Source organism: Colletotrichum navitas (assembly GCF_030913465.1).
Source record: "Colletotrichum navitas strain CBS 125086 chromosome Unknown LY79scaffold_21, whole genome shotgun sequence".
Classification (NCBI taxonomy): domain Eukaryota; kingdom Fungi; phylum Ascomycota; class Sordariomycetes; order Glomerellales; family Glomerellaceae; genus Colletotrichum; species Colletotrichum navitas.
Genome location: NW_026850567.1, coordinates 384,692 through 402,490, shown reverse-complemented (window position 1 = coordinate 402,490; position 17,799 = coordinate 384,692). Strand labels below are relative to the sequence as shown.

Sequence of the window (17,799 nt, the reverse complement as noted above, 5' to 3'; positions counted from 1 at the left end):
GAAAGAGCCTACCAAGAGTTACCGCTACCCATTCCGTCACCGAGAATGGAGCAGTATTATAGGGTGAGATACCTTTCCCTCGCCACAAGGCGTAGTAGAATATCGCCTTTTCCACGCGCACTTTTCAAATTTTGGAAAGGCAATTTTCGACCAAAAAAAAAAAAAAAAAGGCCCACCTCGGCCGGCAACTTTGATAATCGGGGATGAACTGCGTTGCTCGCCAGGCCATCGGTTCCACGCTTTCCGTCATTGTTCCACCGCCGACCCGCAATTCCAAAGAGCCCACACCATATGATGTCAAGCCGCAGTCGTGGTGCGGACGATGCTTGTTATCTCGTCTCCGTCATGTTACTTTCACTGTGTTTATGGCTGTTGTCTACCTGTGTGACGCTACGGGGGGGGCCGCCTTGTAGTTATCTCGTCTACAGTGAAAAAGGGAAATGATTCTTGAGTTTCCCGCTGTTCCTGCTCCACTGAATTAGATATGTCGAATTACACACGGAGGATGGTCAGAGTCAACTCAAGAATTAACGGTCCGTTGTACCACTTTTGGAGGGGGCCATCTTTTTTCTTTTCCCAGCGCTAGTCGCAGAGGTAGGGCCGCGGGCAACGTCTTGGCTAAATAGCGTCATGTCTCCAGTTTGACGTAAAAAAACCCCTCGGTGGAATTGAAGAAGTCATGGAGATTGATAAAGACGCCGTTGGCTAGCTAGTTCGGAGGGTCTGGAATATTGGACCAACCACTTTTCCTTTGATATTTTTCTTGTCTGTGGGGTTTCGGCCATTGACTGATCAAGTCAAATCGGGACGCAGAGCCAGCGCAACTTTGGCGTTGTCGTTAATTATCGGACATTTACATTAACTCTCGGTTACATCACGGTGCCCCTCAGAGCTATCCTTTCAAGGCAGCCCGTCAGCATGGCTTCCGTGCCGGCTTCCGATAGTGCACGGGCTTCCCGGCCGTCTAACAATGAAGACAAGGCCCCGACTCGAGAAAGCAGCCTGACCCGTGTCGAACCGAGTTTCGATGCCGAGAAGCATCAAAGACCAAACGCAGAGAAGTCCGGGGATGGGTCGGACGGTGGCTTCTTTGTGGACGGACCCGGCCGGGACGAGGAGGCCGAGGGTACCAGGAGCCACGACGAGGACCTAGCGGCCGCGAACAGCCGTAAGCAACCAGAGTATACCCCGGATGGGAAGCGAATCATCACCGAAGACGAATGCGACCATATCCTGGGCTACTCCTGGCCGACATGGAAGAAGTGGATGCTCCTCTCCTCCATCTTCGCCGTCCAGGTCTCGATGAACTTCAACACCAGTGTGTTCCCGAGCGCCGTCACTCCCATCAGCGAGGCTTTCCGTGTCAGCGAGCAGGCTGCTCGTGCTGGCCAGTGTGCCTTTCTGGTTGCCTATGCGTTCGGTTGCGAGCTTTGGGCGCCTTGGAGCGAGGAGTTTGGAAGGTGGAGGATCTTGCAGTGAGTTTTCGTGATCGCACCTGTGCTGGACCATGGCTGATTGACTGTTGTAGATGCTCTCTGTTCTTGGTGAACATATGGCAAATCCTTGCTGCTTTAGCCCCTAACTTTGGAAGCATTATCGTGGCTCGAGGACTGGTTTGTGGTGACCAAGCCCCCCCTCATGACCGCAATGAAGCTAACATTACCCTCAGGGCGGGCTCAGCTCAGCCGGTGGCAGCGTCACCATCGGAATGGTTGCCGATCTCTACCAACCGGAGGAACAGCAATGGGCCGTCCTCTTCGTCGTGCTGTCTTCCGTGTTCGGAACCTCGGTCGGCCCTGTGGTCGGCGGTCCGATCCAGAAGTTCCTCCCTTGGTACTGGAATTTCTGGATCCAGCTCATCTTCGGCGTCGTCGTCCAGTCCATCCATTTCTTCATGCCCGAGAGCCGCACCACCATCATCATGGACCGAGAGGCCAAACGGCGCCGCAAATCTGGCGAGGACACCAACGTCTACGGGCCTAACGAGGTCAAGAAGCCCCGGCTCTCCATGCACGAGTTCGCCATCACCTGGATCCGCCCCTTCGAGATGTTCGTCCGGGAACCCATTGTCCTATCGTGCTCGCTGCTATCGGGATTCTCCGACGCCCTGATTTTCACCTTCCAAGAAGGGTTCGCTCCGGTCTTCAACAAGTGGGGTTTTGGGACTCTTGAAAAGGCGTGGGCCTTCATCCCCATCAACATTGGGTATTTGCTGGCGTACATCTCCTATATCCCTTGGATCATCAGAGACCACCGCGTCACCCGAGCAAAGGGGCCTGACGCGCTGGCACCCGAGTATCGTCTACAGTGGCTGTTGTACCTCGCTCCCCTCGAGACGATCGGCCTGTTCGGGTTTGCCTGGACCTCAATTGAACCTCCCGAGTCTCACTGGATCGCCCCCATGATTTTCTCGTGCCTAATTGCCATCGCCAACTTTGGCATTTACATGAGCACAATCGATTATATGGTAGCGAGTTACGGTCCGTACTCTGCTTCTGCTACTGGCGGAAACGGGTTTGCTCGAGACTTTCTCGCCGGCATTGCCGCCATGTATGCGGCCCCTCTCTACGAGAACATTGGCGATTCGCGCCATACTGAGTATGCGAGCACCGTACTGGCTTGCCTTGCTCTCGTGGTCACGATTCCGGTATACATAATCTACTGGAAGGGACCCGTCATTCGAGAGAGGTCTAAGTTTGCTCAGTCCCTCGAAGCGGACCGACGCGCCAAGGGCGGTCGTCGCGTTGCCGCAGTTCCTCCAGAGCAGCTTGAACCCGAGAATCTCTAATCGATGTGGTAATGGATTTTCAACACCATTGTAGTCTCAATGCAGAAATGATATGATCATGGAATGGTGTAAGGCGTGAGCTTTAAGTGCAATCACGATATCAATGATACCAATGTACAACATTTTCACGTAAAACTCAGTGTGTCATCGCAATATTTCTCAAATACATGTGATGAAACTGTATGGAGACACTGGCTTCAAGGTATTCGAAGTATCTGGCGCTTATACTGTTGGGCTGTTGAACAACCACGGAGGCGTCTGAGCCGGAGCCACATGCGGCCGTCGAGCCAAGAGGAAAGGCTTTCCCCATATACCGGCTCACATCAGTTCCAGGTCGGGCAGTTCCCTTGGCGTCGGGAAAAAGAAGCTCAGCCAATCACGGGCCCGCTATTACCGTCCAAGGCCGATAATGTCGGACCCGGTGGGACTACCGGTCTCCACCGTCCAGCGGGCTGTATGTCCGGGGGGCCGGCCGGCTGGCCACAGTACTGCCGCGCATCCTCTTCGCTACAATTGCTATCCGTTTTACAGTATAACAAAGTCTGTGTATTTAACGAATTGCGTATGTGTCAGTACTAAGGGCACTTATTTAAGGCAGCCCCCCGTAAGGTTGCACAGGTACACAACGAACCCACCGTTAGCTGGCTGGCTCTAACTGCCTTATTCAACTATTTTGCTATCTCGCTATCTATAAAAATGACAACCATATGTTCTGTTACTATAGTTTAGAGCCATAACTTAGAATATATTGATTCATGTGTCAGTACGACAGCTGGTCGTCTCATTCTCCCGCTGAAGTATCCCGACAAGTCTGGGCTTAGGTTCGAGCTTCTGCCTAGCTTGATCCCCGTAATATGTCCAAGATGGCATTAGTTTGCTTAAAAGGCTACATAAATCATATTATTTGTGATCAAATCGTCTTAAAACAGATTCATAGCTTTCGATTCCCCCAATATTTTCTATTCGTATCAACTCGGGGCCCACCGCCTTCGATCCCTGCCAAGGCTTCACCAGGCTGGTCAGATACCCATCGCCCGCAGTCTTCAGCTCGTCTTAGCAGCTCTAGAACGCCTATGCTGCCTTTCGATATAACTTTTCAATATATTCCGAGCTCAGGGGATGAACTGCTTCACTGCAAGAGACCAGAAGCGCTCTTGACCAAGGCTCAGAACAGCCGCCTTGCGGACCTCGAAATCAGTGGCGAAATGATGGACTGCTAGAAATCAGGTGGGCGATATATCACAATTCGAACAGAGAGTTTGCTTCGAAATACATCGCCGCAGCAAACGGTTGGTCCATCGTGACAAGGTCCACAAGAACCTTTTGTGATTTGGGCATACGCAGTACACTCGCCTAAGCAAAACTTTCAATCATCTTAACAGCCTGCCAACAATGCTTTTTATACATCTTGTTGTTAGTGGTATAGTCTCGGCGAGTGGACGCACGCACAAGTCTCGCATAAAAAGATATGCCAAGCCTGCATGAAGCCATCCAAGTCCACACAAGAGCTCAAGTCAATCCCTGAGCTTGAGAAATTATGATCGAGTACCGGGCGTCTCTTGAGTAAAATTTGTATGAAGCGATGTCGTTCCTCAAGGTCAAGCTCCGTGTTGAACGGCTCACATGCCCGTCGTAAGATGAGTGTTTCCATTCGATCTTGAAAACGATTGGTTGTTCTCAATTGGTCTTTGATCTATGCAAGGAACTAGTCACGGGCTGTACCGTACATCAGAAACTGCTCTTTGCTAAAGTGCAAGGGCTTAGAAATAAACTGTGTGTTTCTAACGTATTGTTGTTTCAAAGACAACAGGTCATGTATTGTTTCGTCCGATAAGACGTAGGCGTAGTACTGGGATCGCGACAGATCATATATGTCGCACCTTGGACACGTAATTCAATATGATATTTGAGTGAAGGATCGTTCATGAGAAGCCTAAGGGGCAGATGCTGGCTGACAACAAGTGACTCAACGCATTTATCCTCATATTGTAACAGCAAAACAAAGTCCCAATGAACGCCGGCCTAATGCATCCCGTCTCTCGCGTCAAGTCCGTCTATTGCGGAGCGCGTCTCTCTCACCGATACATGTTGCTCGGGCATCCTCATGTCCTCGAATGCACCATCCGTCCCTTGACCCAGACCGCCTTGGTGTTCCGGTCGTCGCCGTTGAAGAGCCACTTGGCGACCCGGTCCTCCCAGCTCTCCCACCCAAATATGTCGACGTTGCCCCCCTCCCCGCCGCGCCCGCCGTCCTCGTCGACCAGCGGCAACCCGATCAGCTGCGCGTCCCACTGCATGCCGACCTCGAACCCGCCGACCTTGGCCTGCAGCCCGACGACTTTGGAGCCGCCCCTGGTCGCGAGGTACAACACCTCCTCGACCGTCAGCTTGGCCCTCTCCCGCTCCTGACCGCGCAGCCCCATGGCCACGTGCCGCGACACCAGCGCCGCCTGCCTGGCGGCGTCGAGGATGCTCGGGCTGTACCCGCCGCTCATGTCCGTCCCCAGGCCGACGTCGATGCCCTTGTCCCAGAGCCAGCGCACCCGCGCCGCGCCGCTCGTGATGCTGCTGTTGCTGCACGGGCAGTGTGACACCTTGGCGCCCCTCTCGGCGATGGTGGCCGCCTCCTCCTCAGACAGGTGGATCGCGTGCGCGAGCACGGTCTTCTCCCCCAGCAGGCCGTGGGCGTCGTAGACGTCGGCGTAGCTCGTGCTCTCGGGGAAGAGCTCCTTGACGAGCTCGATCTCGCCCTCGTTCTCCGAGATGTGCGTCTGCACGAGGACGTCGAGCTCTTTCTGCATGCTCGCCAGCCCCCTCATCGCCTCGCTCGAGCACGACGGTGCGAACCTCGGCGTCAGAATGGGCGCGACGATTTCGAAACCCGGGTCGATGGTCCGTATGTAGTCCACAGTCTCCCTCGTCTTTCTCAACGAATCTTGTGGCGACTCATCTTTGTAGTACTCAGGACACAAGCCCTCGCGGTCCATGCACACCCGCCCGATAAATGCGCGTTGGCCTAGTGCCAAACAGATGTCTGCCAGAAGATTGGTGGCGTCGACATCGATAGTGGCGTAGTACGCCGAGGTGGTAGTGCCGTGGGCGAGGGTGCGGCGCACGCAGGCTGTGTATACGCGCTTGGCCTTCTTCTGGTCCTTGAGGCTGGCCTCGAGCGGGAAGGTATACGTGTTGAGCCAGTCGAGAAGGGTGGACTTTCCAAAGATGCCGACATTGGGGTATTGCGAAGCGTGCACGTGGGTGTCTGCGGTGACGGTAACGTTAGCCTCAAGGTTGCGGGGGGTAGGATTTGATTGTCCACGAGACAAACGCGTGCATGTCTCGCAAAGGTTTTGTAGCCCGTTGTCTCACCTGACTCCGGGCAGACGTAGGGAGGGCAGCATTGAGAGAGGGAAGAAGGAAAAAAAGAAAAGAAGAAAAGAAAAGAAAACATGGCGGCCTACCGATAAAGCCGGGGAAGAAGAACTGCCCCTCCTCCCCCACACGAACCTCGACATCACCGACCTTCCACCCCAGGCGGGGGAGCAGCTCGGCCTCGGACCTCCTCAAGTCGTATCCCACCTCGACAGCGACAATGGTGCCGGATGATGCGTCGACGCAAACAGCCGTGTTGTGGAGGTATTCGAGCGCCTCCCTCGTCTTGGAGTGCACAAAGGTGCCGAGGAAGAGCTGGTTACGTCGCGTTGTCGGCGACGATGACGAAGCCGCGGCGGGCAGGTCTCTAATCATATCGCCCATTGTTGGCAATGTTGCAGCGTCCCGTTGATGTTGTTGTTGAGATTGGCCGAGAATACCGCTTTTGTTGGTGTTGGTGAACGAATCGTCTTCGTCGTCGCAGTCGTCGCCTTGGTTAATAATCCGGTCCGGATCTGTTTGGCCTTGACGTTGGGATCACTATTGTGTTCGTTCGTTGCTCGGTTGCCGTCGGCAAAGTCGGGAAGGGGGACCGATCCCACGTCGTCTTTCAAGAGTCCACGGCGGGCCAGATGACGTTGTTGCCAATGCTCTTGCTGACAACCGGTACAACTCGGATTCAATGTGAATGTCAAAACTCTAGGTCTTGGGAGCGTACGAACAGATCACGAGGTGGTGTTGGTGTTGAAAGAGGGAAGGGGGGAAAACGGTAGTACTTGGTGGTATGGATATCACCGAACCAGCACAAGAGTCCGAAACTCCAAGAAAACTAGACCGCGAGAGCGGCGGGGAAGGAGAAAAAGCAAGGAGGCAAGAGCCGTTAGATATATGCAGTGCGACAATATGACGCGCATCGAAACAGGTGCTTCACTTCATCCGCTGCCGTCAGTCAGGTATTATCATCGGATACTTCCATCAAGAGAGAGAGAGAGAGAGAGATAAGACGAATCAGACGAGGGCTGGGGCGGGGGAATCTCAATCTTAGTGTGCAGTGTATGCAGCGGGAGAGTATCAGAAGCATGCCGAGGAAGCAAGAAGCTTGCCGCATTTCGTTAGGCCAAAGCCGTCTACCGTGTCAAGGCACGCCGCCGTCGTCCCATAAGCGGCGGGTTGGACAGTTGAGACCGCCACTGATAAAAACATGCAATAGTACCGCCAGGTTAAGAAGACGTGCTGCCCGCTGACTTCCAGGCTATGTGAGCCCGGGAATCCCAAACACTCCACGACCCCCCCACTTCGCAGCGCGCCGGTCGCACGTAACACGGCGCTCGCCGCTGCCCGCCTACCCACTAGGTACCTACCTACCTAGGTACTATGTACGATCTACCTACCTACCTAGGTACCTGAGCTATGTAGGCAGGTAGGGTACCGTTAGTCAGCTTTGCTCGATCCGGATAGCTTCGATAGCTTCGCCCGACCATGTTTCTTGCCCGTTTTCCCAAACTCCTTATTCCTCCTACTAATCCCTCTTAACCCCTTCTAATCCGGGTTGATGGCCTCTTTTCTTGTTCACCGGCTAGTAATTGAGCACCCGCTCCCTTCCATCTGCTTACCTCATTTGCCTGTCTTTTGCTCTTGATTGTTCATCCTTGCCCCCCCAGTATTTTCTTCACTTCCATTGCTAGCAAATCACCCCTCGGAACCAACAACCAAACATCCCCCCCCCGGCTGTCCCATGCTGTGTCCTTCGGGAGAACCATCTGTGTTTCGGGTCCTTGCAGCTTCCTTTTGCAGATCCCCCGCTGACACTCACTCTGGCATCCTAGCACCTTTCAGCCACCAGTCATCCGTATCACCCGCCAGCTGCCCTGCTTGTACGTCGGACAATGCAGCGCCCCTTCGGGCATATTCTCTTAGCCAACGTATGGCGCCACGGCTTTCTTTCACGTCCATCCGAGGGAACCAAAATTGAACCAATTGCTCTCTATTGTCTTCTCTTGCCGTCCGTTAAAACACACTAATAACAATCAACGCCCCAGCCCTAGACTAAACACTAAAACTTTCTAACGCGACATGGTAAAACAGTCATTGAAAAATACGTTCCGAATTTGTACAATGATTACGCCGTCCAGAGTCATTCAGTGTCCGTAATCAATCATCCATCCCTCTTACTCCCTCTCTCTCTTCTTCTTCTTCGTAACAGCGTAACTCTCTCTCTCTCTACCCACCATCCATCTGCTAGGGCAGCTAGTTGAACTGTAGCCGAACCTATGCGGCCGCGCCCGGTCCCTCGTGGCTCGCAGTGACGCCGTTAGGGCCAGGTCCGTCTTGGGTGTACTGATCCCAGTTCGCCAGGATTGACGCAATCTTGGGCGAGTTGGTGAGCTTGTACACGTCCTCAAAGTACTCCTTGGTGATGGCGAACGGCTTGGCCGTCACGTTGGGGATGTACTTGCCAACAAGCTTGGCGGGGTCGATCGTCGTCTTGTTGATCTTCTTGAGGAGGAAGGACCGGAACGGCTTGACACCGGACCGGAGGAAGGTCGAGTGGAAAGGCACGTCGATACCGCGGAGAGGGATCGTTGCGAAACCACGCTGGAGCTCCAACGGCGTCGGCTTCTTGAGCGTCGCCTCGGCACTGCCCTTGATGATCTCCTTGAGAGCACCCTTGGCCTCGTCGATGTTGCCGCGCATCTCCTCAATGTCGATCTTCTGCTGCTTGAGGAAGTTGGTGACGCCCGTGAGCGTGTCGAGAGCGCGGAGGTCACCGGCGGCGACGTACTGCATGTTGGCGATGTTGTAGTTGACAATCTCAAGCAGCCAGCCCGTCTCCTCCGAAATGCAGTCAACAACGAACTGCAGGGCCTCTTCGTTGAACGTCTTGGAGATCCTGCTGGGGTTGATGGCGCACATGGAGTAGTTGGAGCGTCCGGCCGCGTCACGCTCGACGGCGACCTGCATGGTCAAACCACGGTAGAAAACAACCGACACCAAACTCTCAATGGGCATGACCTCCGCCAAGGCAGCGAGGGCCGAGTACTCACCCAGAGAGTGACCGGCGAAAGTGCAGTCGCGCGGCACAAGGCCCTTGGACTTCATGTCCTCAAAGCTGGCCTTCTCCATGAGGGTAAGGGCCGGCTGAGTGAACTGAGTAGCCGACAGCAAGCCGGTGGGCGAGCGGTAGGTGTACGAGGTGGTCTTCTCGTCAATCTCCTTGAAGATACGTTCCGACTTGATGGTTCCATCGGCAGCAACGGTCTCGAAGGTCATGGCCATGTAGTTCTGGCGAATGGCCTTACCGCGAGGACCACCAAAGTAAACGGTGAGCTCCTTGGGGTTGTTCTTGACAATGTTGGTGATAGAAAAGCCTGGAAAGAATTAGCTAGGGATCTTAGAGAGAAGCTAGGGGTATATAGCTTACCGTAGTTGTCCAACAAGTACTTGTCGGCGCGGTCCCAGACCTCCTTGGCGACGGGGCTGCTGGCGTACAATTCCATACCCATACCCTGTTCCTGGGAACCCTGGCCGGTAAAGACGTATGCCGTGACAGGCTGCTCAACCTCGGCCTCACCGAGGAGGACCTTCTCCTCGGTCTCCTTGTTGCTAGCCTCGACCTTGATGATCTTGCGGCCAGAGACCATACCAACGTGCTGAAGCTTGACCTGGAGGTCATCGTTGGGGAGAACCATGCCGACCAAAGAGGCGTGGAAGCTGCGGACACGGCCAATGTTGTTCTCAGCAGCCCAAGTCTCAACCAAGCTACGGACGGCTGCACTGGAGTACATGCCGTGGGTAATGGTGCCGGGTAAGGCGGCGTAGTTGGCAAAGACGCGCGAAACGTGGATGGGGTTGTAGTCGCCAGAGACGCGAGCGTAGTTCTCGTTCGTCGCAGGGGCACGGAGCTGGAGAGGGGTGCGCCCGCTGAGAGGAATGGGGTTTTCGAAGTTCAGAGGCTGGTCGAGGGGGGCACCATTGCGCTCAAGGTAATCGACGACAGGGTTGCCGTTGGACTGGCCAGCCTCGTAATCAACGCTGGCGACCTGGATGATCTCCTTTGTGGGAAGCTCAAGGAGGACCTGGCCCTGGGTGGAGACACTGCTGTACATCGTCTTAGTCTTGTAGCGGTAGAAGCTCTGAAGACGGAATGTGAGCGTCTGTCCCAGGAGGTCCAGGTCGCGGGGCAGGTCATCAGTGTTGAACCACTGCTTCGACTTAAGAACAGCGACGTCCTTGCTGGTGGCCAGGTGCAGCTGGATTGGGGTCTCCATCTTGCGCTGGAAGGTGTTCTCGTAGTCTGTGTAGGCACCGCGGTACAGGAACTGAGAGGTGACGTCCATGACTGCTTCGCCATCCCGGTAGATGGTACCGCAGACCTCGACCATCTTGCCGGAATCCTGGTTGATAACAGCATTGATCTGGGCAGTGGTGGAGACCTCGTCGCCCTTCTTCAAAGGCTCGGCACCAGGTTTCATACGGAACTCGTTGGACAAGTGAACCAGCTTCAGCAGGTCACCATCAATAGTGCGGGGGAAGATGGGCTTCGTGATAGCCTTCCAGCCGACGACGATGGCAAAGTCCATAGGGGCGTAGACCGTCTTGCCTGGGCGCTCGACAAAGGCCTCGCCGGTGTTGCCAACAGCGTGGATGAAGTCGTTAATGTCTTCGCCGGTGATGGTAGCCTTGCCACCGTCGAACTTGCTGCTAACATCGGCATCGAGGTCAAAGGTCTCGTCACCAAACCACGCACGCCAGTAGAACTCCTTGATGCGGTCATTACGGCCCTCCATAACCTCGTGGATGGGAGCGTAGCCAGCCTCCGGGTGGTAGGTAAACTTGAGAGGAAGCGCAACGGGCTTGCCAAGAGCGGTGGTGTCCTTAATCATGCTGACGACAATCTCGTTCTGACCTTCAAGCTGGACCTCAATGACATCGACGTACTGGTTGTGGCGAGGCTGCTCCTTGACGACGATCTTGGTTTTCTTCGGGTCCTTGGGGTTGTGAATCTCGACAAAGAGGCCACGAGCGGGGGCAAAAATGCGCTTGATGGGGTTGTTCTGGAACTTTTGGCCCTGGACAACAACCTCGGAGGTGAGAAGGGCATGGCGCCAGCTGCGGTCGGGACCAGCAAGCAGAGCCAGCCAAGCATCAAGGCTAGGTAGAGTGGCCGTGGGCGAGGCCGACAGACGGTAAGTGTTCTTGTGGGCGTCATCATACGAGACGGTCAGACCATCGACATCCTCGACGGGGACCTCGCTCTCAATCAACTTGCCACCAAAGTACTCAATGGTGGGGATCGCCTCCTTGTTACCATTGTAAAGGTCCCTGGTCAAATACTTGACGTGGGTGTTATGAATGCCGTCAAGAATGTCCTTGATGGGCTCGTCAATGACCTTCGAGTACTTGACAGCCATAGGTCCTTGAAGAATACAGGTACGGCCGACGTCCTGACCAATTACCGCACCTAGGTCCTCAGACTGCCACAGCGAATCCTTCTTGAAGTAGAAGTCGAAGTTCTCGTCAAGAGTGGGGATGAAGGTCACGGGCTTCTGAATGGGGCGCAAGCACAGCATCAAAAAGTGCTGAACATCCTGGGCGTTGATGAGCTGAGTCTCAGCATCAGGGTAGTGAGACAAGATCTTCTCGACAGTCTCGTAAGGGGACTGGAGGTCCTTGTAGTCCTGAAGCTGAGCGACCTGGCCGGGCTGGGAGGTGAAGCGCTCCTCGACACGGCGAATGAAGTCACCAGTGAGTCTGATGAAAGTGGGATCAATCCAGCGTTGCTCGTGACGAATGTAAAGCAGGTCCACCATGCGGCGGACAATCTCACCATAGGTCATGTCCTCGAGATCGACCGCCTCGCCAGCACGGTTGCGACCGAACCAGACCTTCTGGAAATCGTCATTAAGCTTCTTGATGATATAATCACGGTTCTTCTTCAACTCAGCGACACGCTTCTCCTTGGGGAGGGAGAAGATCTTCTTGTCCATCTCAGCCCAGAAGAGAACGCCGCGAGTAGCGAGCTTGTGGATGGGCTCGCCCATTTCTGAGAGAACGGTAATGATACCACCAGTAGGGCCCGTGTAGGACTTTTCCCATTCGCTATCCTCAACACCAGGAGCGTCGATGATAGCCTGCTTGGCAGCAGGGCTGGTATAGGCCTCCTTGGCGACCATCATACGGCTGCCAAATAGAGTGCCATCGAAGGGCATGGGAGGATAGCCGTAGTTCTTCGACCACTCGCCCGTAAGGTACGGGTATGTGTCCTCGGCACCACCGAAACCACTGCCGGCAACGAGAATGATGTTCGCCTGGCGACGGATACGTGGGTACATGGTCAGGACGGGCTGGTGGAAGTCCTCGTACGAGTGGTGACCGCCACCACGACCACCAGTCCACTGCAGAATAACAGGGAATGTAGGGTTGGCCTTGGCGATATTGATGACAGACTGGATCGCATCAACAGAACCAGGCTTAAAGCTGATGTGCTTCAGGCCAAGGGTGTCGATGTACTCCTGGGCAACCTCGACGGAAGGAACACCAGCACCAATGGTCAGGCCCTCAATAGGAACACCTTCAGCCCTGAGCTTTGCGAGCATGGGAATCTGCCACTGCATGGCGCGAGGGTTAACGTAGATAAGGTTGACGCCAATACCACGTCCAGCAGGGATAGCACCCTCGATCTTCCTCAGAGCAGCGGTCATCATACCAGGGTCGAAGTAGCCACCACCGGCCAACTCAATGTGGTAACCAGCATTCATGGTCGCCGCAACGAAGTCCCAAGGGACGGTGCAGGGCGTCATACCAGCGACAACAATGGGAGGGAGACCCAAGAGTCTGCTCATCTTGGTGTCGACGTACGTGTCACCGTTGGACGTGGTAACAAGACGGGGACCAAACTCCTTCACCCAGTCGACGGCATACTTGACGGCGTGCTCTTCATCACGGTCAAAGAGCTCAGGCTTGTAACCAACTTCAGTAACGGAGCCGTTGACAGAGCCAGCAAGAATGACGTGCACGCCGGTACCCTCCTTGTTGCGGCTGGTGAGAACACCAAGACCAGAAATGCCTCCAGGACCGAAGTCCAGGACATGGGTCGCCTGGGGAAAGACGGTAGCCTTCTCCCAGTTGACGGGGTCTCTGGTGATGAGACGAATGAGGGTGGGAACAATGTTGCTGTCGCCAGCTTCGCGAAGGTCCTTGCCGGTGTTGGTGTCGAACACCGCAGTGCCGAGAGACTTGGAGGAAATCTTAATGCTCTTGAGGTCCTCGTCAATCAGCTCCGTCGCCTCAGCAAGGTACTTGCTGTGGAAAGGGGCGGTGATGGGGAGGAAGCGGTGGACAAAGCGGAGCTTGCGTTGGCCGTGAGGAATACGGTTCTGGTCCAAGCCAGTCGGCGCCTTCACCTTGCGGAGCTGGGCGTTAAGACCGTACAGGGAAATGGGAGGACCTGTAACAACTAGGTTACGCGGGCTGTTGATGAGGGAGATGGAGATATGGCGATCGGCAGGGAGGTACTTGTTGGTCGCATCAATGTGCTTCTGTACCTCAGCCTGAGAAAGGTCTCGGATGCTAAGCATGGGGGTGGGAAGACCTTCCCCGTTGTCCACGGACTCTCTCAGCATGGTGGGGGTCAGCGATGTGCGGGGAAACACCTGCTGGCTGCGGGCACCGATCCAGAAAAGGATCGTGAGCGCCGAGGGTGCGAGCTCCTTCCATGACTCCCAGGAGTCTGCGGCGGCCGTGATAGCGGCGAGAACGATGCCCTGGGAGTGACCAGTCGTACCGCTGATCTGCTCGCGAAGCAGGCCGGGGTGTACACCGAGGACTTTGCAGGTGACCTCGTAGTGCGCAAGCTGAACGAGACCAATCAGGGGAAAACTGACAGGGGCCGAGATGAGGTAGTCCACATCAGGCGTCTCGTCTTCGCTCTCGAGCCATCTCATGATGTCGAGGCCCTTGGGGTAGAGCTTCTCTGCCTCGGGGTGCTTGGAGAGGGTCTGGAGCTGTTCAGCGGCGTTGAGAATAAGCTCGCCGATGAATGGCTGGTATGTCCTGTAGATCTCGCGCAACTCATCAAAGTACTCCTCGATGTTGCCCTGGCCACCAAAAATGGTGTAAATGTCGGCGGAGCCATCGTCGGCAGCGCGGAAGAGCGCTGAGCCATAGGCCTTGATTGAGCGACCAGTAGTCTGTCTGGCCTGGTAGTAGCTGCGGATGACGACCAACTTCTTGGCATCAATGCCGGGCAACGTAGCAGCTAGGGCGTGGACCTCGTTACCCTGGAGGTATCCACGCTCGAACTCGTTAAGGACAAGCTTCAGGACCTCCTCGTAGGAGCCCGATTCGTCGTCCTCGCCCTTCTCGACCTCGTCAGCGACGAAGCCCATGTATCTCGCAACCAACTCTGCGACGGAAGAAGGCTCGTCATCTTGAGCGAGCTCGTCTGTGGCGGTGGGGAGAGTAGCAGTAAAACGATCCTTCAACTGCGAAGCGTGGAAGTGGAGAGCGGTCGGTACGAGGAGGGAGGTCTCGAGAGAACCGTGGCGAAGAGTGAGGGGACGCAGAGAAGCGTTGGATCGGGGGGTAGAGACTCCCGTCTGGGGACCGGTTCCGGTGCCGTACATGGTGATGGCGGGCTGGGGGGTATCAAGAGGGTGTAAATTTTTTTTTTCGTGGGCTACGAATGGAGCTTAAATCGCCACGTTTGTTAGCCGAGACATTCTTGGGCAAGTTTTCTCATGTGTTATCGCTCCGCCACAGCGCCAATGGGGGCGTTGAAAACAGAATTGACTTACCTGTCTGTGACTCCGTGTACTCAGCGAAGAGCAGGAGGCAGCTATTTCAAGATGCTCCGGGATGACGGGGGAGATGTGGGCGGCGGTGAGGGCGGATGTGTGGGTGTGGGTGTGGTCTGCAGTGGTTGGGAGGACGTCTAGAGCTATATGTCCGATTCTCCGAGAGCAATTGGTGTTCTATGAAGGACAAGAGAAAAGGAAACGAGAAGACTGCCCTGCAAGATTGGTCCTTGACGTGAAGTTGCGGGGGAGAAGGAGAGAGTGGCAGATGGCAGGTTAAAGAAGAGTTGGATAAATGATCAAGGGAAGGTTGGGAGGGTGTTTGGAGGTTATGACGGGAAATACTCAGCAATTAGTTGAAGGGCATCCCTTTGAAGTTTTGCTGCGGTCTGGGTCTGGGCTCCGGGTCCTAGCTTTCTTGGAGTGGTGCGCGAGTGAGGAGTAGTGAGCGTGCCTGTCTGGATCTCAATGTGTGAACATGGGTTGATTGAGATAGTGGGATTGGGGAATTGGTACAGGCACAGGTAGTTTCACACCTCATTGATTGAGGGCGGCGTGTTCGTCTCCCGTGTGGTGTGGATGTGGAGGCGATGTGGATGGATCCAACCTTTGGGACAAGTACCTGTTGACTGAGGGTGCCTGCCTTTTGGTGCGAGTGAGGTCAATCCCATCAACCTAATTGGAGGTGCCTGGTCCAGTTTGAAGCCACGATGGGGAGGGAGGGAGGGGTGAGGGGTGCAAGAGTGGAAGGAGGTACCTAGGAAAGGGTAAGGTACAACGCACGCCGGTAGAGACGGTACTCAACGATTAAAAAAAAATCAGGCCAGGTCATTTCTGGGACATTAGACGTTGGAATGCACCCAGTTGGTTCGGGCTGGCGGAGCAAAGGCTCGTTGGCCCGATGTAGCTTGTACATAGTATCTATGGCATTGAACGAATCGGGTACCTATTCGGGGTCTGTCATCTGTCGTACCACTTCTCTGTGCGCCTGCAAGTAAACGAGCAAACGAGTAAACAAGCGTTGACACCGGCTACCTGTCCTACCTGGCATTGGACTGCCAATGGAAAGAGACAGTTAAAGCACTTTCCAGGAATTGCTGGCGTAAATTGGCACCTTGTCTGCAACATCTTCCTTCATTCGTCTCCTTCTTTCATCTACGCTTGCTACCTGGTTGGTTTCGCCACGTCTGTCCCGGTATACAAGAGGGTATTCATGCTTGTCAATAGGTATCTGGTGTCTTACTCCTCTCTGCTACTCCATGTTGAAGTTGTCCCTCTCTTCAAAGTCTCAAATCTCAATGTCTCGCCAATTTTTAGTTCTGTTGGGGATGGTCGCACACCCAATCCACCCCTCCAGCTCCACCCTTGGCTTCATGCAGCCCGAGTGATCCGCAAGGGTGCTCCTCCTGCTGGAGAACGAGGGCGGCGATGTATCGGTACTTGTCCTCCTCTTCCGCTGACCGTCGCCGAGGCACGCATGGATGGCAGGACGCACCGCACTGCAACGACGACGACGACGACGACGACGACGATGGCATCGTACTTAGCTAGACGGTGCCAATATCCACGCTCTTCCATCCTGTTTCCCTCTTATGATGCACTTTTGGGGTGGCGTGCATCTTGTGTCTCCGGATCTTCGCTGCCGAGTCTGAGCAACTTACCTAACCGCCACCCTCCTCTTGTCGGGGTCCTGGATGAATGGACGCACGAATCCTCGGCCAAATGCTATCATCTTCGGCTCTTCTACTCCCACCACGTTCTTTGTAAGAACAGACTTCACGCGCACGGCGATAAGATGCCGTGCTGCTACCCCGGATGCATCAAACAAGCATTAGCCACGCTCACCCGCTCACGCCGCCGCGGGTTATCTCGGGCTCTGCGTGGCATCTCTCGCTGCCGAAGTGCCTTGCCAATGAAGTTTTGGGTTCTGTTCAGTAATCGGGTTTTTTTTATTTTTTTTTATTCTTATTTTTGCCTCTTCTTTCTCGCCTCGCCACGGAGGCGAGAGAGTGTATATCGCTCACATCGGCCTGGACCCTACGTGTCCCAGATATGCGGGAATCGGGATCACCCAAAGTACAGGTTACTTGAACCTTCCTTGCGTTCCCGCAGCAGCTCCCCAGTCGGTTCGAAGGCGGTCAACAGGTTTTAGGGTCGTAACCGGGTTTTCTGCCGTCCTTTCCTCTCCACCGCTCTCACCCCACGCCTGGGGCTGATGCTGGGGTGGATGGGAAATGCGCGGGACCCTGAGGAAGGGGGTAGCCGGCAGGGAGAACGGGATGTACAGTTACCCGCCATTGCGTCGCATCGAAATCTCACCGCACTCGAACCTCTTGTCATCCGAGCACGCACGCTTGGACAGCTGGCTGGCGGGGCGGGAGCTATCTCTGTGCCATGCCACGCGGACTCTCGTCGAGGAATGCAAGCCCCTCGATGGCAGTCCTCTTTGCTTTTTCTCTTTTCTGCCCCCCTTTTTGAGGGACGAGGGGCAACTGGCGCTAAGAATCGTGCATCTTTGAGACAACCCGCCCGCAGCACTGATGAGAACAGGGCTGGAATTCTTGAACCTCGACATTTTGTTGCACCGAGCTCCCTGGCTCGGTCTCCGATCGCTCATCGATGCCGCTCGGCGGGCTCGGACAAGCCGAACTTAATAGTCCAGGATGCCAGTCGTGGCCGCCAGAGACAAACGGCGATCCGCCGCATCTGTTGCGCATCACAATGGTTTTGTTGGATGAGGCTGCCGCCTGCCGCGTCTTGGCCCCACATTTCCCTCCCCATTGACCCTGCCCAATGACCCCCCATTGAAGAACTGGAGCGACCCGTCGGACGCCGTCAAAAGGTCAG

The 17,799-nt window shown here is 55.1% G+C and overlaps 4 protein-coding genes across 4 annotated transcripts; 2 read left to right on the top strand and 2 right to left on the bottom strand.

Moving 5' to 3' along the window:
• Window positions 1–918: 918 nt before the first annotated feature.
• LY79DRAFT_512954 (major facilitator superfamily transporter) lies at window positions 919–2,788 on the top strand (the record flags this gene model as incomplete). The annotated part of the gene is made up of 3 exons (XM_060554439.1): window positions 919–1,475; window positions 1,529–1,613; window positions 1,670–2,788. The coding sequence occupies 3 exons, from the start codon at window positions 919–921 to the stop codon at window positions 2,786–2,788; spliced, it is 1,761 nt and encodes a 586-aa protein (XP_060415452.1).
• Window positions 2,789–4,390: 1,602 nt separating this feature from the next.
• LY79DRAFT_162588 (guanine deaminase) lies at window positions 4,391–6,918 on the bottom strand. Its single transcript, XM_060551156.1, has 3 exons — window positions 6,887–6,918; window positions 6,247–6,697; window positions 4,391–6,047 (listed from the first exon to the last, which is right to left on the bottom strand). Exons 2-3 carry the CDS (start codon window positions 6,539–6,541, stop codon window positions 4,891–4,893), a joined length of 1,452 nt encoding a protein of 483 aa, XP_060415451.1. The 5' UTR covers window positions 6,542–6,697; window positions 6,887–6,918; the 3' UTR covers window positions 4,391–4,890.
• A 1,507-nt stretch (window positions 6,919–8,425) lies between these two features.
• On the bottom strand, window positions 8,426–14,781 carry LY79DRAFT_668845 (acyl transferase domain-containing protein; the record flags this gene model as incomplete). The annotated part of the gene is made up of 2 exons (XM_060563570.1): window positions 8,426–9,525; window positions 9,579–14,781. The coding sequence occupies 2 exons, from the start codon at window positions 14,779–14,781 to the stop codon at window positions 8,426–8,428; spliced, it is 6,303 nt and encodes a 2,100-aa protein (XP_060415450.1).
• Window positions 14,782–16,473: 1,692 nt separating this feature from the next.
• Window positions 16,474–17,358, top strand: LY79DRAFT_550211 (uncharacterized protein). Its single transcript, XM_060557546.1, has one exon. It carries the CDS (start codon window positions 16,484–16,486, stop codon window positions 17,102–17,104), a length of 621 nt encoding a protein of 206 aa, XP_060415449.1. The 5' UTR covers window positions 16,474–16,483; the 3' UTR covers window positions 17,105–17,358.
• Window positions 17,359–17,799: the final 441 nt, after the last annotated feature.

Bases quoted from the DNA above. Each gene is read 5' to 3' on its own strand.
- LY79DRAFT_162588 (XM_060551156.1), bottom strand. From the start codon at position 6,541: ATGGGCGATATGATTAGAGACCTGCCCGCCGCGGCTTCGTCATCGTCG. The intron at 6,048-6,246 runs GTAGGCCGCCAT...CCGTCACCGCAG, and splicing joins CTTCTTCCCCGGCTTTATCG to ACACCCACGTGCACGCTTCG.
- LY79DRAFT_550211 (XM_060557546.1), top strand. From the start codon at position 16,484: ATGGCATCGTACTTAGCTAGACGGTGCCAATATCCACGCTCTTCCATC.